General features: G+C 43.4%; 2 protein-coding genes across 3 annotated transcripts; one reads left to right on the top strand and one right to left on the bottom strand.

Moving 5' to 3' along the window:
* Nucleotides 1–3,212: 3,212 nt before the first annotated feature.
* On the top strand, nt 3,213–20,459 carry LOC110874518. Of its 2 annotated transcripts, none has more exons than XM_022123123.2 (7): nt 3,213–3,435; nt 16,613–16,785; nt 16,874–16,926; nt 17,493–17,613; nt 19,379–19,501; nt 19,672–19,837; nt 20,156–20,459. In XM_022123123.2, the coding sequence occupies exons 1-7, from the start codon at nt 3,268–3,270 to the stop codon at nt 20,339–20,341; spliced, it is 990 nt and encodes a 329-aa protein (XP_021978815.1). In that variant the 5' UTR covers nt 3,213–3,267; the 3' UTR covers nt 20,342–20,459. The 2 variants fall into 2 exon arrangements, with proteins under 2 accessions (XP_021978815.1, XP_021978819.1); XM_022123127.2 differs by having other exon boundaries at nt 19,672–19,864.
* An 844-nt stretch (nt 20,460–21,303) lies between these two features.
* On the bottom strand, nt 21,304–22,853 carry LOC110874506 (upstream activation factor subunit spp27). Its single transcript, XM_022123120.2, has 2 exons — nt 22,449–22,853; nt 21,304–21,664 (listed from the first exon to the last, which is right to left on the bottom strand). The coding sequence occupies exons 1-2, from the start codon at nt 22,737–22,739 to the stop codon at nt 21,539–21,541; spliced, it is 417 nt and encodes a 138-aa protein (XP_021978812.1). The 5' UTR covers nt 22,740–22,853; the 3' UTR covers nt 21,304–21,538.
* Between the last annotated feature and the right edge of the window lie 555 nt (nt 22,854–23,408).

Genomic DNA, 23,408 nt, shown 5'->3' with positions numbered 1-23,408 from the left:
AAGAATTGACTTTTTTTATAAAATTTTGTTCGAGGTTGAATTTAGAAAAGCAAAATCATGTTCTTCAAGGACTTTTTCATGGGTAATCTCCAAATGTATCACGGATATTTTTTTATTTAAACACTTTAACAAGAACACGATAATTTGCTTTGAGATTATAAGGTGGATTTGAGCGATGATTAAGGTGGGGAAAAGGGTGTGGATGGGAGATTATAATGTTATTATTCTGATTTTTGTGAAATGTAAATTCTGCTTTGATTTGGATTTCTTTAATAGCAAGATGCAACTTCTTACGGGTTAGGGTGTTACAAAAGTACAACTAACTTTTAGAAAAGAGTTTAAATCTTTTTTTAATGTTTGTAAACACAAATATTTTTTGTAACTTAGGGTGTAAACGTAGACCAATTTGCTATAAAACTCTGATCGAGTAACGCTAAGTTGAAGCTCATGTAACGTATGAGTTTTAGACCTAAGTTTCATACACCCATCTTGGTCAGAGCATTATCTCTTTTATTATCTTCAATCCTATAGTATAACTAAAAATGATTATTTTTCAAATGTCTATCTCATTTAAAAAAAAAAAAAAAAACCTCTCACATCCTATTCCACATACTCATCTCCAGGGTCGGCTCAAAGTGCTAAAGAAGTAGACAATAGCCTAGGGGCACAAAAAAAAACTAGGACCTCTAAATGTTAAACCCAGTTTTAATTATTATTATTATGCCCATTTTTTAATTAACATAATTAATAGAGTTAGAATTGTGGAAGCTGGATGATCATCCATCTTTTTTTAGAACAATTACAATTTTTAATAGTTGGAGAGAGATCTCAATTCATCCATTTTTGATGGTTCGGTTCTTGATTGTTCCCTTATAATGAATACATTCTATACTACAGTAATAAAATAAAGTTATATGTTCTCCATACATTACTTTTTTGTTTCATGGAGAGACTTAGAAGTGTGGGATCTCACTGCTTGAGTAAGGAAATTGTAGTATTGTCATTGTTAAAAACTATACAGTGAACTTTTGAATTAACTTGGTTAGGAAGATCCCGAATAAGTACGCCTCGCTTGCGGTATGCGCATATAATGTATATATGTGTGGGCGCTCTGGGGCAAAAGTGAAAGTGCACTAATTTTAACGTTATTTTACTAATCGTGAAAATAACATTAAAAGAGGGGATGGTTAATCATGCACCATGTGGTGGCGTTGATAGCCGAAAGACAAGGAAGTACATGCACTAGTCGACCTTTGTCTTAATTGCTGAATGTTATGTGTCTTATGTCCAAGGCTTGATGCAAAACTACTATCGAGCCGGGGGTCTCACTGGAAGCAGCCTCGCTATTCCTATGGGGTAGAGGTAAGGTTGTCTACATCTTACCCTCCTCAGACCCTACGTTAGCTTTGCTATTGGTGAGATTTACTGAGCATGATGATAATGAGAAAGATCCCGAATAAATCACCTCCGACAGTTGCATTGTAGGTGCTTCTACACATATATAGTCTTTTTTAAACCGCAAATACAAGGCTTCGTTTGGATTTGGCCATATAGACACTAGTTTTGCAACATAGAGGATTAAAACCACTTGAATTTATTAAGAATTACAAAGCGTGTTAGTTTTTCTTTTAATAGGCCTCAAGTTCTGTTTTGTCTTGTCTTGGGCCTTTAAAAATTTGAGCCGACCCTTCTCATCTCTATATTCTTTTTTTTTTTTTTTCCTTCTCTTTCTTTTGTTTATTATTTCTTTCCTTTTTTTATATTTGTGTTTGAGAGAGATGATATAAAGAGAAGTTGTGGTTTTTCATAGGGGGAAGTTGTGGGGTTTTTTTTATACATATAAATTTTAGAGGGTGGGGATAAAAAAATAAAGTGAGATGTAGTGATGTTCTTTATTAAAGTTTTTAATTTTTTAAGATTAGGTGTGAGATGATGGATGAAAATAGTTAATAAAAACAAAGTGATTTTGATTTTCGACCTCAATATATTACTCAAAAGTTAAACTCGAGCTTTATACACAGAAACGTGCAAGTGATGAAACTCTTTTTAGGTTAATCGAGGCCAACATCTAGGTAGTGTTCGTTTCATAAAATGGAATGGAATCTTGATGGAATTAGAATGTTGATTTCACCCCATATTTTGTTGGTTTCCAGAGCCGGCCCTGAAGGAGGGCGGGGAGGACAACCGAATAGGGCCCGTGATTTCGTAGGGCACGTAATTTAAAAAAAAAATCCGATATTATATATGTAAAATTTTGTTTAATAGGGTATAACCAAAAAAATATTAACATAGGCCCACTTAAAAAAAATCATATTGTTTAAACTATTTAGCCCATTAGATTAGTGAGCCCAATACCCCAATATTTTCTAAAAACTAATAAAAAAAGGATTCTGCCCTTCTGGGCGACAATACATGAACCGAAACGTCAACAGGAATACAAGAACTGGGGAACAGAAACGTCGCACTTGCAGGCCTTCATTCTATCATCATTCATAATCATTCTATAATTTTTTAGGTGTTATTCCTTGTTCGATCAGAGACACAGCCAACAGGAATATTGATTTACGATTTCACTATTTCAGCACAGCAGTACAGCACACAACCTTGGTTCGATCACTGAGTGTCTGAGTCGGATTAGTTCACAGGTAAACAACTAAAAATCAATTGTCGAATTCAGTTTACTTATGATTTAGTATTGATTTACGATTTCAGTTATTATGTCGATTGTCGAATTCAGTTAACTTATGTCGAAATCACTTAACTTATGATTTAGGATAATAGGATTGATTTTCGATTTCAGTTATTATGTCGAATCCATTTATTCAGTTAACTTATGTCGATTTCAGTTCATTTATGTTGTCGAACATTATTTAAGCGTTAACTTAATTTGATACAAACTTTGTCGATTAATGATTATTTAGGCGTTAATGGCTCCTAATGGCACATTTTTTCGAGCTCGAACAGGGTATATGAATTCTCAGGGCCGACCCTGTTGGTTTCAACAAGAAAATGAATTGGAGAACAATAACATAAGGAATGGAATCTACATGTCAATTCCATCCAAATTTCATTCTATTTTACAAAACAAACACACCTGAATTACAAATCAAATTTTAGTTTCTACGCGATTTCTCATTACAATTCCATTACAATCCATGAAACGAACATTACCGTAATATCGGGGATAAGTGCAAGTTAAAAAGAATAAGTGAAACCAAAAGGCAGAGGCAACTGGCGTAGCCACATAACACGAAAGTGGGAAAGGATATGGCATTGGCTCTGTCTTTCAAACCTCTGCCACTGCCACTGCCATCACCATCACCACTCCCTTCACGGCGGTTCTCCTGCTCCTGCTCCGCCGTCACTCAGCCGGATTCTTCTTCTACTTCATTATCATCTTCTCCGGTCACTTACCGTCCTGCAGTCATTCTGCCTGTATGTCTCTTCTCTCTCTCTCTCAATTCATGTCTTTTATTTGTGTTATGAGGTATTTAAATTGATTTTTAGATGAACAATTTGAGCTACATTCTGCTGCTGAGATATGTTATGTTAGTTTGAGAAGGGATCCTTGCAATTAGTGTGTAATTTTCAAACAATAAAATAATGTTGCAAACCATGAATCAAGTTTAACTAACTCAGACATAATTATCCCAAAAAATGCCTTTGTCTAGATTTTAGCTAACTAACATGTTTCAAGTTTTCAATATGTTTAGATAAAAGGTTTATTATTTATTATTTTTTAATATAATCAAACGAACATGTACGAACGTAACCGAACATATTACCGAACGTTCACGAACGCAGTCGAACGAACAAGACCTATGTTCGTGTTTGTTCGTTAAGCTAATCGAACGAACATAAATGAACTTCCCGCCAAACGATTCACGAGCTGTTCGCTGAACGTTCAGTTCGTTTACAGCCCTAGGCTTAATGATTAAATTTTACCTACTCGGACATAAAATCGGTAATTGGTCAAGGGGAGTAAAATATCAGTGAAATTTGGTCAAGTTTATGAAGTATTTGAAAAATTATACTTATTAATCCAATTCGATTAATAAGTTTGAAAAATTATACATAAAATTTGAAAACTTTTGTATTTATGTTTAAGTTTAAAAAGTTACATAAAATTCGAATCCAATTAGTCCCTGTTAATCCCGCTAATCGCTAGTTAGCGCCTAGCGAATTTTACAACCATGAATAGAATTGGTGTGCAAACCTGTTTCAAGCTAAGATCATCTATATTCCATCAAGTTTGTTGTTACTGAATGCTAGCCATGACATCTGCATATTGCCAAACAAAATTATTAAGCCAAGAAATGGTTGACTTATGACAAGTGGGATAGAAAAGGACCTGAATTAAACGAGCATAACTTTTGACTACTGTAAAGTATGGAAGAAAATGGTGTAACGGACCAGACGTTACAACAAACTTCAATATGCCATTTACTGTTTTAGACTCGAATTGTTTCGTTTAGACAATGAAGGGGTATGGTCCCAAAAAGCCGCGCAAACCTCCGCTCAGGTTGCGCGTGAGACCATACTCCTGATTTCAGTAAACTTGTTAATAGGATCCTCGCGCGGGCTACACCACGTTCTGATCTATCCCGCGCAAGGCGCAGCCCACAAGAGGCTCAGATATCAGCACTTACCATAAAATAAGGGTTAGTTTACTGCCCAACAAGAACCACACAGTAGTGAAGCGCAAGCCCACCTACAGTGGTACACAAGGTACAAGTGGCAGTAAAAGGAGCCAATGAGCGTCCAGCAGGCTCTGGTCAATCGTGCGCCACGATCGTCTGACGAGAAGTACACAAGGACGCCTACGTGGCACCAATCAGAGGACGGAGACAACTGTCCCACGATCTCCACTTGTCTGCTGATGGCAGAAGGACAACAAGGCCGACAACAATGACACGTGGCTCCAATCAAGGTGCGCCAGCACCGAGGAACGTCTAGAAGCCACTAAGCGGTCGACGCCAGCGAGACAAAGAGCATATCCGTTATGTTGTCCGTTTCCGGCCCAAGGCCCATTAGCCCATAACCTCTTACACCTCTCCGGCTATAAATAGAGACCTCATTCCACAGGTTAAACATTCTATTCCCTCTACTCTCACTCTTAGTACTTAATTATTCCCAAAGCAGTTGCTTATTCTCACGCCGGAGCCTGGTTAAGAGGGAAACCCCCACATTCCCCTCTTAACGAGTAACGGTGTTCTGTTTTGCAGGATCGAACCATCAGGTCGGAGCTCAAATATCCATAAGAAGATTAACCACTATGATAGAAACATAAACCAAACTGATTAGTTCCCTAATTAGTTCAGTGTTTCTTCATTGGCGCCCACCGGTTTTTTCTATAACCACCCTCATCTTCTTTTATTTGAGCCTTTGACATCTTTTCATCCTTCGACTATGGCTGGTCAAGGAACCATTCCAGAGTTCGGCTTCGGAGCCAACTCTAACACGGCGTTGGGTGAAGGAATCCAAAACTTCCAAGCCCAACAAATCGAAGAAATCGGCGAAGTTGAAATCACCAATACTGGGGTCCGCGCGGGAGCATCACCCGCATCACCCAAGTGGTCACCCCAGGGAACAACGGAGAAGAACCTTCGAACCCAGCGCCAGCTCAAAATGTATCGGCATTACTAGGCTTACCAGAAGGCGAAACCCCAGCCTCGTGGTATGCTAAGAACATCGCCACCATCAATGCAGCATACCAATCGCTGATCGCGCAGCAAGCAGTTTTGACGGCAGAACCGTCCTTGGTCACCCCTCAGAGTCAGGGGGTGCGCCAAATGCCTCCTCCAGCTAACCAACAAGGCAGAACCAACAGGCCTCCCCTTACAAGACGCTTAAGCATGCCAGACACGCGTGATACAAGAGGGGAAACGGATAGCCACTACGTCTATCCGTCAAACCTTCAACGAGGCCCTGTTCACAGCCGGCTCACGCCGCGCAACATGAACAACGAATGGGAAGAAACAGACCCATATGATCCCACATGGGAAGATGACGAGGGTTCATCAGTCTTTAACCGCTTGCCAAAAAATCATGAATACTTCAAACCGAGACAGCACATCGGTTACACAGAAGAAGCTGAAAGAGATTTCCGCCTGGCATACCGACCAGCGGAAGCTGCGGAACACTCCAAGTTCATCCCGAAAATTGCACTCGCGCCGCTTTCACGAGAGAAGCTACCTCCGACTGTCGGGAAATTCAATGGATTGACTGATCCAGACGATCACGTCAGAACATTCACGAGTGTGGGCTGCATGGGAGGCTGGAACATGCCCATGTGGTGTCACTTGTTTATCCAAACCCTTAACGGGGCGGCTCGCGCCTGGTTCGATAGCCTTCCGCCGGGGAAGATCAAATCATGGGTAGATTTCAAGACTCAGTTTTTGAGCTATTTCAGCCAACAGCGTCGCTACCAGCGCGACACAACCGAAGTAGAGGATATTTGGCGAAGAGATGGTGAAGGTCTGGAGGACTTCATCACCCGTTTCAACAAGGAATGTTTGGAGATAGGCGGCGTCAGTGAACAACTCATGCGTTGTCACTTCAAAAAGGCCATACGCTGTGATAGTCTCATTAAAACTATCACAGGTAAAGATGGAATGCCGAAGGAGTGGGATAAACTAATGGAGGCCGCAAAAATCGTCGCGCAAACCGAGGAGTCCCTTACTGGTAACAAGAGTTACTACTCTGAAGATCGATTCTCCAGAGGAAACACGCGCGACAACAACAACAAGCGCAACAAATACAAGAGTAACGACTGGAAGTCTGGGAGACCAAGAGGCCACGATAACAGGCCGCGCTACAGAGAAGATGCGCGTGAAACAATTGACCGAATTGGTTACAAGAAAGCGGTCAGAGACGACAATCGTGACAAGCACTGGACTCCGCTCACAAAAACGCCAAAGGAGGTATTGTTGACGGAGAATCACGATTTCAAGGCTCCCAGGCCAATGACAAACAAGAAAGGGCAAGACCCCAACTTGTACTGCGATTTTTACAAAGATTCAGGGCACCTGACCGACGACTGTTATAGCTTGCGCCAAGAAATCGAGAGAGCGCTCAAAAGCGGTAAGCTAAGCCATTTGGTGAAGAACGTGCGCAAGGAAACCCGTCAACTCCAGCGCCACGATGAAGGAAACCACAAAAAAGTCCGACGACTAGAGACTCACATGGTCAACGGACCTAGGTATAGCGCGAAAGAGAAAGGCAAACGCCCCTATGAACCTTCGCGCCACACGTCCCGTCGTCATTACCGGTATAATCGGTCATTATGAAACAGAATACATATTCATCGACCCGGGAAGTACAGCTGACATCATTTACGAACAGTGTTTCAATCAGTTTGATGAAGAAGATAAAGCGAGACTCGAGCCAGTCGATTATCCTTTGTCTGGATTTTGCAACGAGATGGTTTTTCCACTCGGCCAGATCAGTTTCCCCGTCACGTTTTCTGACGGGAAACATTCAAGAACGACAAATGTGAATTTCATGGTGATGCCGGTAAAATCAAGGCATGATGTGCTAATTGGGAGGGAGACCTAGGGCGAATTAAACATGGTAACCTCAACGCCCCATTCTGCGATAGGGTTCCCAACCAAAACAGGAGTGGCAATAGTCTATGCTAAGAAGGAAGTGATGTCAACCGAAGAAATGCGCCCAACGAAAGCGGCGAAGGTCTCCACGACCGAGCCAGAGAAATGGGTTTTAAACCACAAATACCCAGAGCAGACTGTGACAATTGGCCACGCCATTTCGTCAGACATCCGCACGCGTTTAAAGCAATTATTGTTTCGAAACATGGATATATTTGCCTGGACCCCGGCAGACATGACCGGTGTCCCGCGCAACATCACCGAGCATTGCTTAAACACGTACCCCTCTGTCGAGCCAAAGGTCCAAAGAAGGCGCAGTCTAGGAGCAGACAAGACGAAAGCAATGAATGAGCAAGTATGTGAGCTACTCAAAGCCGGGATCTTGCGAGAGGTAAGATATCAGAGTTGGGTTGCGAACCCAGTGATGGTTCAAAAGTCAAACGGCGGATGGCGCATGTGCGTAGATTACACCGATCTCAACAAGGCGTGCCCAAAGGATTGCTATTCCTTGCCTGAGATCGATAAAAAAATAGATTCTCTCGCGCCATACCGATGGAAGTGCTTTTTGGATTGCTACAAAGGATACCATCAAGTTCAGATGAAGCTAGAAGATGAAGACAAGACAGCGTTCAGAACTGATCTTGGAATCTCTTGCTACACAAAGATGCCTTTCGGCCTGAAGAATGCTGGCGCGACATATCAACGCTTGATGGACAAGACCTTCGCAGGTGACATCGGAAAGCATATTGAGGTTTACATCGATGATCTAGTGGTTAAAAGTCCCGAGTAGGACCAAATGTTGAAAGACATCGAAAAAACGTTCAACTCATTGCGCAGCGTAAATATGAAGCTAAATCCAGCCAAGTGTTCTTTTGGCATGGAAGAAGGGAAGTTTCTAGGCTTCATTGTCACAAACGGCGGTTTCAAGGTGAATTCAGAGAAAGTACAAGCCATAGAGCGAATGCCCTCACCGCGAAACATCAAAGAAATGCAACGACTGGCCGGCCGACTGGCCGCGCTTAATCGTTTTCTCTCCAATCACGCCGCAAAGTCGTATCCCTTCATTAGCACGTTGCGCAATTGTGTGAAGAAACAGGAGTTCAAATGGACCCCGGAGGCCGAAACAGCTTTTCAACAAATGAAAGCGTGTCTGATTGAACTCCCTACCCTGACTGCACCATTTGAAAAAGAGCCCCTCGTACTGTACTTGTCCTCCTCGGATAAGGCAGTAGGGTCAGTATTATTGGTCGACAGAAACGGAGTGCAAACTCCAATCTACTATGTCAGCAGGGTACTCACTGACCCAGAGACAAGATATTCCACAATGGAAAAGCTGGTTCTTGCGCTACTACACGCCTCCCGAAGGCTGCGCCGATACTTCACAGGCCACGTGATAACTGTGCTTACAAACTTCCACATCGGCACCATACTGCAAAAGCCTGAGACATCAGGTAGGTTGGCAAAATGGGCCATTGAACTGGGGGCCATAACATCTTGTACAGGCCACGCCCAGCCATTAAGGGTCAGGTCCTATCCGACTTCATCACAGAAGTGCCGGCCGATAAAATCAAAGACTGTGAGCTGATAGAGACTCCCGAGAAAGATACAACTGATGAGACCTGGATGCTTTACACCGACGGGGCATCAAATGAAGACGGCGCGGGAGCAGGATTGCGCCTAGTAAGCCCAGAGAATCACGAATTTACTTACGCCATAAAGTTGGACTTCAAAAACACCAACAACGAGGCGGAGTACGAAGCATTTTTGGCAGGCTTACGCCTCGCCATCAAAATGGGAGCCAAAAGTTTACGAGCGCATGTCGACTCACTCCTGATAGCCAGCCAAGTTAATGGCATATACGATGCGAAGGGAGAAGTCATGGCTTTGTATCTGGAGCAAGCAAAAGAATTGCTCCAACAATTCAAATCTCACAAGGTTATACACATCAATCGCTCCGAAAACAAACCAGCTGATGCCTTGAGCAAGCTTGCTTCGACTTCTTTCCAACATCTTGCCAAAGATGTAAGGATAGAAGTACTCAAGAATCCATCAGTATTATTGCGACAAGTGAACGCGGTCGAAATGGGGCAACCATCATGGATGACCCCAATAATCCAGTACTTGCAAGAAGGGGTACTTCCTGAAAACAAAGCGGAAGCAAGGAAGATTCAAAACAAGGCCCTACACTATGAAATGAATGGCGGTATTTTGTACCGAAAATCCTTCTTGGGACCACTACTGCGCTGCGTGGACTCCCAAGATGCGAACTACTTAATAAGGGAGATCCACGAAGGGATCTGCGGCGTTCATTCCGGACCACGGATGGTTGTCGCGAAGATCATGAGCGCCGGTTACTACTGGCCAGGGATGCATGTCGACGCACTCAAGGAGATCCGCAAATGTGACTCTTGTAAGAGACATTCTCCAAAAACACTGCGCCCCAAGAACGACCTTATCCCTGTATCCACTGCATGGCCCTTCCAGCAGTGGGGAATTGACATGGTTGGACCCTTCCCGGATGCTCCCGGCGCCGTAAAATTCATCATAGTGGCCGTTGATTATTTCACAAAGTGGGTGGAGGCCAAAGCTCTTGCATCGACCACAGCTATGATGGTGCGCAAGTTCATCTGGGAACACATCATATGCAGATTTGGCCTCCCGCTCAAAATTGTAACCGACAATGGCACAAACTTTCCGTCGGAAGATCTCCAGAAGTGGATGAAGGAGATGAAAATTGAACACACTTTCACATCTGTTGCGCACCCCCAAGGCAACGGACAAGTGGAAAGCGTGAACAAATGCATTGTCGAGGGAATAAAGGCCAGACTAGGCACAAGGCGACGAGGCTGGGTTGATGAGCTCCCAAGCATCTTATGGGCTCATCGAACCATGCCAAAAACGAGTACCGGCGAGACCCCTTTTAGCTTAGTCTATGGCTCAGAGGCGGTTATCCCGGCGGAGATTGGCCTACCCTCACCACGCATGACAGCGGTCAACACAATCGACAACGAAGCGGAGAGACGCCTTGACTTGGACTTGTTAGAAGAAAGACGCGAAATCGCGCGAATTAGAGAAGCCAAGTACAAGACCCAACTGGAAAGGTACTACAACACAAGGGTCCGCATTTGTACCTTCACCCCAGGAGAATACGTCTTCCGTGACAATGAAGCGTCAAATGCGGAACGTCCAGGAAAATTGGCACCCAAATGGGAAGGCCCATATCTGATCCACGAGGTCCTGGGCAAAGGGGCCTACAAGTTACGCACCCTAGATGGCCACATCTTACCACGAACATGGAATGCGCAACAACTGCGCAAATGTTATATGTAACCTACTTCGGCCTTGCGCCCGTTTTACTTTCCTACGTCGGCTATACGCCATTAGCAATTAATGTATGAAGGCCTAAGCGCCAATTTCCAACTTAATGAAAGCATACGACATGTTTTCTATTACATTTTTTCGTTACAAATGCATGCTAAACTTTTGATTAGCGCGAAAACACTCCAGCATTTTAGAGTTTGTTAAACAAGAACCGCCTCCAAGGTCCTCCGCGAACAAAGCGCGAGACCGGGCGGTCCCCTTTTGCTTGAAGACACTTCCATTTATTCGAGCTAATTTAATCTAAGTTTCGACAGCAATGCAATAATTGCAACGGAAAAAACAAAAACGATTCATATAATGTAAACATGCGCAACAGCGCAGCATTGCACAGTCAAATTACAAAAGAAAATTACAAGGCATAAACGCCTATCAACAGCCTACTCTAATTCATCATGTCGATCACCAGCATCATCGCCGTCATCATCATCATCGTTGCCATCATCATCATCTTCATCGTCATCACCAGCTGGCTCTTCATCGGACAATTCAACGGTAACTGGTGGATCGAGAATTGTTTTAAGACGCTGACACCAGTCGTCTTTCTTCAAAGCTTCCACAACCAGATCCATAACAGGCAAAGTAAGGTTGTCATATGAATTTTCAGCATGTGCAAGCGCGGCATCAGCCTGTTCAGTCACCGAGCAATGGCTCACATCAAATTCTTGACCAAGCATCTGCTTAACATGACTGGCACATTCCAGATAGCCCCCTCGATGACCCACCGCGCGCGCGGCATCCGTGAGAGCAGCAACGGCGCGATCTAGTTCGCCAGCATTAAGAATGGAGTTGGCAACCTTCAACAAAAGCAGAACATCAGAGACAACTCTAAAAAGTAGAAAGCACATAACAAAATTACAAACATACCAGCACTACTCCACGAGTGCGCATCCATTCAGCCTCAGACACAAACGTGTCAACGATGCCTTGGGCCTCGGAGTAGTTGGTCTGAGCCACATTAAGCGCGGCGGTGCTAACAGCACGCGCCTCTTCAGCAGTGGCAGCTTTGACTTTCTCTGCCCCCAGGTCGATCTCCAAGGACTCGCATTTATCAATCTGCTCATTCAAGCGGCGTTTGAGATCGTCAATCTCAACGTCCTTGGCCTGGAGATCTCTATCCTTGCCGGACAACTGCACCTTTGCCTCAGACAGCTCAACCTGAGAAGCGACAAAAAGACTTAGGCCATTTTGTAAGCAACATAGCAAGGAAAAGTAGTGATAATACTGACCTCCAGTTGCTGCCTGACAGCCTTCTCACCATGCGCCTCTTCAACCTTCGATGTCAACTCAGCAATCTTCGCTTCGAGATCAACAATCTTCTGCCGAGCCGCGTAGGCGCGCTCGTTATCCTGGGCACAAATGCGCTTGAACTCGGCCTTCTCCTTGGCCAGTTGCTGTTCAGCATTTTGGAGTTTATTTTTTAGGCCCTCGCGCCCCCATTCTTCGGCCTTCTTATCAGCATCGAATTTGGCTCTCTCCTCATCGAAAGCAGCTTTCGATTTGTCAAAGTCAGCAATGCGCTTTATCATGCGCTCGCGATAACCCTCCCAATCTGCTCGCTCCCTAACCATCGTTCGCCACTCGCGAACTATCTGATGATTAGCGGCGCGCGCATTGGCTTCTCCAATCACGAAAGTTCGATACAACACTTCATGGGTCTTCGCCCTTTGCCGGTTAATCTCTCCAGGAGTAAACGAGTTCAAGAACCACTCGCGGCAGGGGCCGAATTCCTGAAACGTGTCTTTTTGCTTCAAGCTCCAGGGAGCTTGGTGAGGAGCATCACCGCGTTCTTCTTCAGTATAAGTCTTATAATATATGTCGCCAACAGTGTCCTTCGCCCCAATAACATTTGGGTTATAACCCCCAGCCCCACCAGAGCTCGCGCCACTAGAGGTATATCGACCCGACCCCTTAGAAGTAATGATTTTCGAACGATCATGGGTCTCAACATGCGCTTGGTGGGTGGGTTTGGCGACTTCAGGCCCCTGAACATTGACAGGCTGTTCCATAGCCTTCTTCTGCTCCAGCTCCTTCTCCAAGGCCCTCTTCTTCGCCTCCTCGGCTGCCTTTTCCTCCTCCGCCTTCTTCTTTCTCTCTTCCTCATCCTTTCTCTTCCTATCCTCCTCAGCTTTCCTTTTTCTTTCTTCTTCTCTCTTCTGATTTTCCTCTGCCTTTCGCTGCGCCTCGGCAGCCTTCGCAGCATCCTGAGCAGCAGTATCAGAAGACTTGATGGTAATCTTCGGCCTCTTCGACCCTGGCTCACTAAATTTGACACCCTTCTCAGGGGTCTTCTTCTTGATCTCTGTGAAAATATTACAAGTACGTCAAGCAATGAAAATAAAAATAAGGGAAGAGAAGCCAAGAACGTACCAGGAGAAAACCTATACAACGAGCGCAGGTTGCTCGTTTTCCCAACCAAGGGAATCCCACCAGCAGTAGGCGCGGAAGACATACCAGCCGTGGCCTCGCTTCTACCCCTTTTCCTGCCAATCAACTGAGCAGCAGCATCATCTTCTTCAGCCTCCTCATCTTCAGGCACAGAGGGGGTTGCGCCAGCATCAGGGTTACGAGAACCCGCGCTCCCAGAGCTTTTTGAGCCACCCGCTGCAGTTTTTGTCTCAGCTGTGCGCGATAAGCCTTCAAGTGAGTCACTGATCATCACATAATCGTCTAAGTCAAGTTGTCGAAGGCGAAGAGTACCTTTAACAGCAGCAGCGGTTGCGCGACTAGTGCCAGTCCCTTTGCTGGTCACTTCAGAGTCCACCTTTGTCTTCTTCTTCTTCAGGGGTTTCTTCTTCTTCTCTTCTGGGTCAATCCCCAGGTCGCGCAACACACCTGCAAAGATGTTAGACCACGAACTTAGCTCGCCGCTGGAAGACTCTACTGACTCCTCGCTGGAAAGATAGAGAATCTCTTTCCCAGCAGAAGTCACAGAGCGCAAAGGACGAGGTTTAGGAAATTGCGCACCTTCAGTCGTGGTTGGCGGCGAAGCAAAGGCACCATCAACCGGATACATGAAACTGCCCCTGATCTGGTCATACCAGCTCTCCTCGTCATCGCGCAATGGGCGCACGCCCATAGACCCTCCAAACGTGGCGAAGGCAGCTTGATACAGTTGCGCCTCTACACGTGAATGCAAATAAGTAACAATTAAAGCAAAATACTTGGAAAAATAAAAAGGAGATAACTGACCTTGATCGCCGATCTTCAGCACTGGAACCTCCTTGCTGTTGGGTGACCACCGGTCACTCATCTTCGCTGCCACTAACACGTTTTCCCCAAAAACCCGATTTGGGGTTGGGTTCAACTGTTGATACCACCGAGCATTCTTAGGGATCGGAAGGTCTTCCTTTGGTATCGCTTCAGTCCAATCCCTGAACGGCATGGCAATCGGCAACACTTCCTCACGGATGAAGAAAAATTTGGGTTTCCAGTCATGGAAACTCTTAGGAGGGTTTAGCAGAATTTTCTTCGCTGCACCTCGACTTGCAAAAGAAAAGAAACCCATCGTTCTTTGCAGTTGGTAGAAGGCTCGGAACTTCTCCACCGTTGGCTCGATGCCATGAGATTGGCATAGAAACTCAAAGTGACGGACTCTGACCATCCCAGGTGGGCTCATCTGAGAGAGATGGAAGTTGTAATGATGTAGTATACTACCCATGAAGTTTGTAGCAGGTAACCTAAAGTTACCCTGAAGAAAGAAATCTTCATATAGGGTAATATAACCCGGTGGTGCATCAGCTGCGGTCTGGCCCTGAGCCGGATACCGGGCGTCCCACTCCGGTGGGAATCGGAAACTCCGAACAATCTGTTCGAAAAGCCCAAGATCCCATTCGAGGACGGGAACGGGACCCTCCTCAGCAACAGCCTCTTGATGTTCCTCACTCATTATATCGAAAGAATTTCTGGAAAAAACTTGAAGATTTAAAGAAATCTTGAAGATTTGAAGAAAATCTTGAAGTTCTGTGAAGAACACTTTGAAGATTCAAGTAGAAGAGGAGAGAATGAGAAATCAACAAAGAGAAGTGAGAACCTCTCACATCTCTTCGGATATATATACCCATCGCATTTAATGCGATGGGTAAACGTGCCGCTTTCGCCGCTAGGCTAACCAACGAGAGGTTGCCACGTCAAGCGGAAAACCAGGAGTGACGGTTACCACGCGCGCGTGGGCCTCACTCTCCTGACACGAAGTGCAACCGTCGCAGTCGGCATGATGACATCCGTGCCAGGGGTCAACTCAAACGTCGCACTCAACGACTTATCCCACCAACTTGTCAGAGTTCAAATTTCGAAGTTTCCCGCCATAAAAATTACAAGTAACTTTAGGCAACAGTTACATGAGTCGCGCAAGCTAACGTTGCCTTTAACAACCTTGCGCGCTTGATCGGACAAACAATAAATCCCTCAAGACCTACTTTGGTAGCTGCGCAATTGTAAACAACAATTTCCACATGCGCCACACCAACCAAGATCAAAAGAACATTTCCCCTTCACTTTTATTTCTCTTATTTCTATTAAGTTCAGAGCTCCAACCACTTGCGTTGCGCATGGTGCAGCACTGGACTGGGGGGACTTGAAGGGGTATGGTCCCAAAAAGCCGCGCAAACCTCCGCTCAGGTTGCGCGTGAGACCATACTCCTTATTTCAGTAAACTTGTTAATAGGATCCTCGCGCGGGCTACACCACGTTCTGATCTATCCCGCGCAAGGCGCAGCCCACAAGAGGCTCAGATATCAGCACTTAGCATAAAATAAGGGTTAGTTTACTGCCCAACAAGAACCACACAGTAGTGAAGCGCAAGCCCACCTACAGTGGTACACAAGGTACAAGTGGCAGTAAAAGGAGCCAATGAGCGTCCAGCAGGCTCTGGTCAATCGTGCGCCACGATCGTCTGACGAGAAGTACACAAGGACGCCTACGTGGCACCAATCAGAGGACGGAGACAACTGTCCCACGATCTCCACTTGTCTGCTGATGGCAGAAGGACAACAAGGCCGACAACAATGACACGTGGCTCCAATCAAGGTGCGCCAGCACCGAGGAACGTCTAGAAGCCACTAAGCGGTCGACGCCAGCGAGACAAAGAGCATATCCGTTATGTTGTCCGTTTCCGGCCCAAGGCCCATTAGCCCATAACCTCTTACACCTCTCCGGCTATAAATAGAGACCTCATTCCACAGGTTAAACATTCTATTCCCTCTACTCTCACTCTTAGTACTTAATTATTCCCAAAGCAGTTGCTTATTCTCACGCCGGAGCCTGGTTAAGAGGGAAACCCCCACATTCCCCTCTTAACGAGTAACGGTGTTCTGTTTTGCAGGATCGAACCATCAGGTCGGAGCTCAAATATCCATAAGAAGATTAACCACTATGATAGAAACATAAACCAAACTGATTAGTTCCCTAATTAGTTCAGTGTTTCTTCAGACAATTTGCCTTAAATTTCATTATTTAGAATTTCACTAGAGGAAGGATTCACTTTTTATATATTACGCTTCCGTTCCTCTGAGTAAGTTATCTAACATTGTATGCATCTGGTCTTATGATAATATCACTGTTTTTAAAAAATGCAGTCAGTTGATAAAGTTATGACTTTAATTAATTTATTCTTGATTTATATATAGGGGTTAGGGAATAATACAGGCGATTATCAGAAATTAACTTTGACTTTACAAGGATATGGTGTTTCAACTGTGGTTGCAAAAGTTTCAAGAATTGACTGGCTGAGAAATGCTGCCGGTTTGGTTGACCCGAATTACTGGCGAGGCACCCTCCAACCTCGTCCTGTTCTTGATTGGTAGTTTTGCTTTACATATTTTTCGAGCATTATGATTCAAGTTCCTGAATGACTTGATCTCACTTGAAGCTAAATGTATTATGTGCAGGTATTTAAACCGGGTTGATGAGGCTGTCAATGAAGCTTTGAAACAATCTCAAGGTTAAAAACGTGTTTTCTTTTTTTGGTAATAAACACCAATATACTTATGTTTTTCACGTAAAAGCTCTTCAACTTAATCCATTAAAGTCCATCGTCTTGTAAAAGATGCACGAAAAAGTCACTAAACTAGTTTGTGTATATTAAAGTTGATAAACTTATCTAAAATACCCGTCGTTTTGATTTTTTTAAGAGTAAGTACACGGATGGTCCTGTGGTTTACCAAAATTTTGGATTTGGTCCCTAGATTTCTAAAAGTACACGGATGGTGCCTGTGGTTTGCACTTTGTAACGCATTTAGTGCCCAGATTACAAATCTTAAGGTTTTAGCAGGTCTAAGTTAGGGACTAAATGCGTTACAAAGTGTAAACCACAAGGACCATCCATGTACTTTTAGAAAAAGTTGGGGACTAAATGCGTTACAAAGTGCAAACCGCTGGGACCATCCATGTACTTTTTTGGAAAGCTAGGGACCAAATTCAAAGTTTTGGTAAACCACAAGGACCATCCGTGTACTTTACTCTTTGTAGAACAATGACTTGATAACTCTTAAATTAGTCACTCTGCAGGTGGTCCGTTGTCTATAATCGGACACTCCGCAGGAGGATGGTTGGCTCGGGTATATATGGAAGAGTTCACCGAAGCAAATAAAAATATTTCCTTGCTTCTCACACTGGGATCTCCTCTCCAGTATGTATTTATCAGTTGCTTTAAACTTTGCTTCATTTTACGTAGACCTGGCAAACGGGTCGGATCGGGTCGGGTCATGGGTCAAAACGGGTTCGGGTCAAAACGGGTCAATTAAAAAAAGGGTTGTTACGGTTCGGGTCGAAACGGGTTCGGGTTGGAACAGGTTCGGGTTAGAACGGGTTTCGGGTCGGGTCGGGTCGGGTCGGGTTGGTTAAAAAATGTATGACAGGGTGAAGAGGTAGATTATAGAGGTGTACTCCACCGTGACGGTTCTGTTCTCATGTCTCTTTCCCTTTATCAACTCAAGGTTTATTAAATTTTAAACTCTCAGTTCTGGTTCTGTAATGGATGTTATAACCAGCAAACTCCTGGTTAAACTTTAATGATGTTATTGTTTACTAAGGTACACTTCATCTGTATGATTATAACCAGTAGTAATCAACTCATGTCTTTAACATCCAATACGTATCTGTTATAAACTTTTGCGTTCTCTTTTTCCAGACACCTGAACTCTTCTATAGATTACTAGCGGCAAATCTTTTGCTTGGTATGCCATTTAAGGTCAGGGCTCTTATGAAACGGTTCGCGTCGAAACGGTTCGCGTCGAAACGGTACGCGTCAAAACGGTTCGATTCGAAACGGTATGGGTCGAAACGGTTCGATTCGAAACGGTACACGTCAAAACGGTACGGGTCGAAACGGTACGAAACTCGTCCCCGACCCAAAACTCGTTTCGTGCGGAAACTCGTGTCGGCCCAAAACCCGTTGCGATCCCACCATATATCTCTAGGTTGCAAATAAAAAGGATGTCCCAGCATATATCTCTAGGTTGCATCATCGTCAAATAACAGCCATATTTGAGGCTTCATGAATTGCTTTATGTAAATAACATTTCAAGTCACATCAGCAGAAATTAATGTATTACAAGATATAAGTGTTTAGGTTTGCGTATTACGGTATTACCTTTTTATTTGCGTATTTGGTCAGAATTCATGTTTAGGTTCGCGTCGAAACGGTACGGGTCGAAACGGTACTCGTCGAAACGGTTTGGGTCGAAATGGTTCGGTTCGAAACGGTAGTGTTCGAAACGGTACGGGTCGAAACGGTTCAATTCGAAACGGTACTGGTCGAAACGGTACTGGTCGAAACGGTTTGCGTCGAAACGGTTCGATTCGAAACGGTACTGGTCGAAACGGTACGGGTCGAAACCGTACGAAACTCGTCCCGACCCGAAACTCCTCTGTGCAGAAACTCGTGTTGGCTCAAAACCCGTTGCGATCCGAAACCCGTCCCGTGCAAAAACCTGTGTCGGCCCAAAACCCGACCCGAACCGACCCCGTTCCGATCCAAAAGCTTCGTCGTGCCGAAACCCGTCTCGGCCCGAAACTCAATTTGAACAGAACCCGTTCCGATCCAAAACCCGTTTCGTGCCGTAACCCGTCTCGTGCGGATACTTGTGCCAGCTCGAAACCCATTCCGACCCGAAACCTGCCTTGTTTCTTTAAGACACCAACCCACATCGACCCATTTCTTTAATGTTGTCGACCCGTTTTGACCCGAAAATAACAAGATGGAATTTCAAGTGACCCATTGTGACCCATTTAGTTAAAATATCTTACCCAAACCAACCCATGTAATTTTAAAAGCAACCCAAATTGACCCACTTAGAAGGGTTTGGGTCAAGATTGCCCCCTCTAATTTTACGACTATAGATGCTTTAAAGTTTAAGCCCTGATTTATTTTCACTTTTGATGTCAATATCTAGGCCACCGCCAAAAGGGGTGTCTGGCGTTGTTGATCAAACAAGGGGTCTGTTGGATTACGTTGAGAAAAACTGCAAGAAAGCTGTTTATAGTCCAGAACTACGATACGTATGTATCGCAGGCAGGTATACTGAGACACATAGATGTGCATAAAACTGCATATTCTACTTGCTATCGGTATATTATGTTTGTAACATAAACATGTCGATAGTTTTCATTCAGTGATAATCATTTCGTCGATACTTTTAAGGGTATTCTAGGCATTTCAGTAGTTTCCGTTTTGAGCAACTTGCAGGTACATCTATGGCAGTCGTTTATTTGGTAACTCGGATCCTGCAACAAGTATTCCAGTTTCCATTGAGCAATCTGTTCCTGATGCTAGTATTACAAGTGAGTCAGGCACTTTGATCTCAACTGGTGCTACATTTCGCACCCGCTTCGTTGGTCAGGGATACAAACAGGCAATGCCTTTCCCAACTTTTTTATAGGTATATCTAGTGATTACAAATTGGGCTGATCAGACGGTTTGAGTCGGGCCAGGTCAACCACAAACACTTAGTCTTTATACCTATTTTGAAATTATCATTATGGATAAATAACGCTTAATATAAACACATTTGTACGCATTGAACTGGTTTGATATAAAATATAACTCTGAGTTGATCCGTTTATTGGAAAAAGAGTCGAAAATCCCATTTGTTGTCTTATGATGACCGATATTGACTGTCAGAATTCGCATTTCGTTACCTTAGGTATAACAAGTATTCTGTTTTTCACAGGTGTGTGGGCAGGCAGATGTATGGGGGGATGGAGTTGTCCCAGAAGTTTCGGCTCATCTTGAGGGAGCTTTAAACATTAGTTTCGATGGGGTGTATCATTCACCGGTTGGTTCAGATGATGAATCAAGACCATGGTATGGCTCACCTGCCATAGTTGAGCAATGGGTACACCACCTTCTTAACTAGCTACTTGTGTACATAGCGTGCATATATTTTTTTTATAGAAAATTGGCTATTTGTATAACCTTCATCATTGACTACAAATTTTTGTTTTCATCTAATAAAATTCACCAAGTTTTCTGAAGTCGAAGCTGTATATTCATCATATGTGAATTTAAGTTCCAAATCGGTTTTAAAATGAACAAATGACAGCATATACAAACTCTTGACGGGTTAAACATGAAGTTGTATAACATAAGCATTTTGTAATGCTGCCAGTAAAACACTATAGTTTACAGTAAAGTAACCATCATATACTTGCTTCTAGCACTTATTTGATGGCTTGTGATTCAGATCTGAATTACAAACAGTGTTTATACACTATAAAGAGAACTATGATATTCCGATATAGTTTAATTTAAAATCACGATGGAATCCTTCTACGACTCTCACACAAGATATGCGTTTTTATCAGTCGTGAAATTTTTAAGTTTGTCCATCCATAGGCCTACCGAACTAACAGTGAGACAAACTTGGCTAGAATTTTAACAAACTCGCTGGTCTAAAAATCTTATGCCGAACTTGTACTTAGATCGTTTACGTGGAACTACAATAGATTGTGGCTCAACAAGACAGGCACATTTTCTTTAAGGAAGCGATTGTTAGGGGGAGTCGGAGATCTGAAAACTCGTAATAATGCGGCCAGATTTGAATCTGAATGAAACCGGAGACGGCTTCACAGTCAGAAGGGATTTGGGTGAGGGAGAGTGATGATTGTCAACAGGTCCCAGCCATGAGCTATTTAAACAGCCCTTGTCTCGGACATGCGGTTATTTTACGCCGTACGCCTAGGCGGAAGGAGAACCCTTTGCGTCTTGAGTTCGCCTTGCGCTTTTAAATACCTAGCGTGGCATAACATGATAGTGATATAGAAAATACTTTGCCCATAATGTGGCAAGAGACTGGTGAATACTGAAACAAAATAGAACTTTTCACCATCTGAAACGTGCCACTAGTATCACTGCACCATTGTCTACAGAAAACCAAAACTGCAGAAATGAGCATCAACTTGCATAAGTCTAAAACTGCTAATCATGTTTCCATTTCTTACAACTTTCAATAATCAACCTCCACCTCACATTCCTAGATCAAAAGGTCAATATCAACAACAAACAGCCTAACTATCAAAACCACCAACCGGAAACTGACCCCTTACATCACCAATCAAGCAGTCTTCACAAAATGAGGAGCAAGCAACTTGGCAATCTCTAGAAAACCAACTCTGTCTTTCCCATCAAATATAGTCTTAAGCTTCTCATCACAGATTATCTCTTTCTTGTTTGTCGGATTCTGCAAGCAAATACAATTCAATTATATTATAAACAAATCAATATTAAGATCAAGAATTTTTTTTACTCATCTTATTGATTTGCTTCATATTTCATTAGGTTAGGTCTAGTTCGAGTAACATTAGTGAATCACTTGAAACTTGATTTCTATTGAACCTTATAGGCTAATAATATCAAGCCATAGATCATATACATGTTAGTTGTACCATTGAAACCATTAGAACACACGACTAGTATTAAAACATAGTGCTTACCCAAGCTAATCTCCATAAAAAATGCAGTAACACAGATATCCTATAAACAAATATTCTAAACCCTAATTTACTTATCTAGGATCAAATTGCTGGTAAATAATGATGACATGGCTTAAAACATATACAGAAAATGTAGTAACATACAGGCTAATCTCCATGATAATGGAGTAAGAGACATCCTATAAACAGATGATTGAACCCTAATTTACTTATCTAGGATCAAATTGTTGGTAAATAATGATGATATAGCATAAAACATATACAGAAAGTGCACTAACAGACAAGCTAAACTCCATGAAAATGCAGCAACAGACATATCCTATATAAACAAATATTTTGAGCCCTAATTTACAAATATTTTGAGCCCTAACAAACAAGCTTCCAACAGATTTTTAAGCCCTAACTTACTCATCCAGGATAAAAAACATTAACAATTAACGATCATAAAGCAACAAACAAACAACTAAATAAATCAACAAAACTAACAGCTAAACTGAACATAATAACAGAAAATATAAACAAACAACTCGCCTGAAGCTCATTAGACTTGATATACTCCCAAATCTTCTTAACAGCGTCGGTGCGAGCGGACTCAGAGACGCCGAGGAACTGAGCTAGGGCTGGCGAAATCGGCGATGGCTTCAGAATGCCAGCAGGTTTCACCGGTTTATCGGCAGACGGTTGCTTCGGCTTTTTCTCTGTAGTTTTTTTGACGGTGGCCTTCTTCTTTGCAGCGACAGTGGTGGTAGGTTTGGGAGTGGCGGACTTTGCGGCGGCGAAGAGAGTTCTGCAGCCGTTGAAAACCCTAGCACTCGACGCCATTTTTGGAGTTTGATTGTGTTGTGTTGGTGACGGAGATACTGCAGGCGGAGACGAAACTTGAATGAGGCTGTGAGGGATGAAATGGTGGGGGTTGCTAGTGTGACGGTGACGGGAGGGAACACATAGGGTTATTTTGTTATTGACACGTAGATCGGGGAAAACCGGACCGGGTGGATTTAAGTGAACCGGGAAATAAGCAACCATATTACCATAATGACATCGAGTGGCAATCAAACCCGAACCCGCTGGGTAAACCCGAAACTCGACACATTTAGGACGGGTTTGGGTCGGTTAATCGGGTTTGGGACGGGTTTGGGAATAGTTTGGGACGGGTTCGGGATTTAGTGATATACCCGTTTACCCGACCCAATTACCCGATAAAGTGTACCTGTTTACCCGATTGTATACCCGATATAATTTCTTTTGTATTATTAAATATTTATATATATGATACATCCATTTTTTACATATATAAGTATTCTATTCCGTATACATTGTAGTTATTTGATATATATTTTTATAAATGACAATACAAAATGTAACCGATTAGTAGTTACCCGATAGATACCCAATGAGTTTTGAGATGAGTATACCCAATGATTAATCTTTTTAAATTAATGGGTTTACCCGAAACCCGCGGGTATACCCGATACTCGATGGGTATTTACA

The sequence above is a fragment of the Helianthus annuus genome, chromosome 1 (assembly GCF_002127325.2).
Source record: "Helianthus annuus cultivar XRQ/B chromosome 1, HanXRQr2.0-SUNRISE, whole genome shotgun sequence".
Classification (NCBI taxonomy): domain Eukaryota; kingdom Viridiplantae; phylum Streptophyta; class Magnoliopsida; order Asterales; family Asteraceae; genus Helianthus; species Helianthus annuus.
Note: the sequence above shows the minus strand (reverse complement) of the source record. Positions and strands in the feature narration are given on the sequence as shown.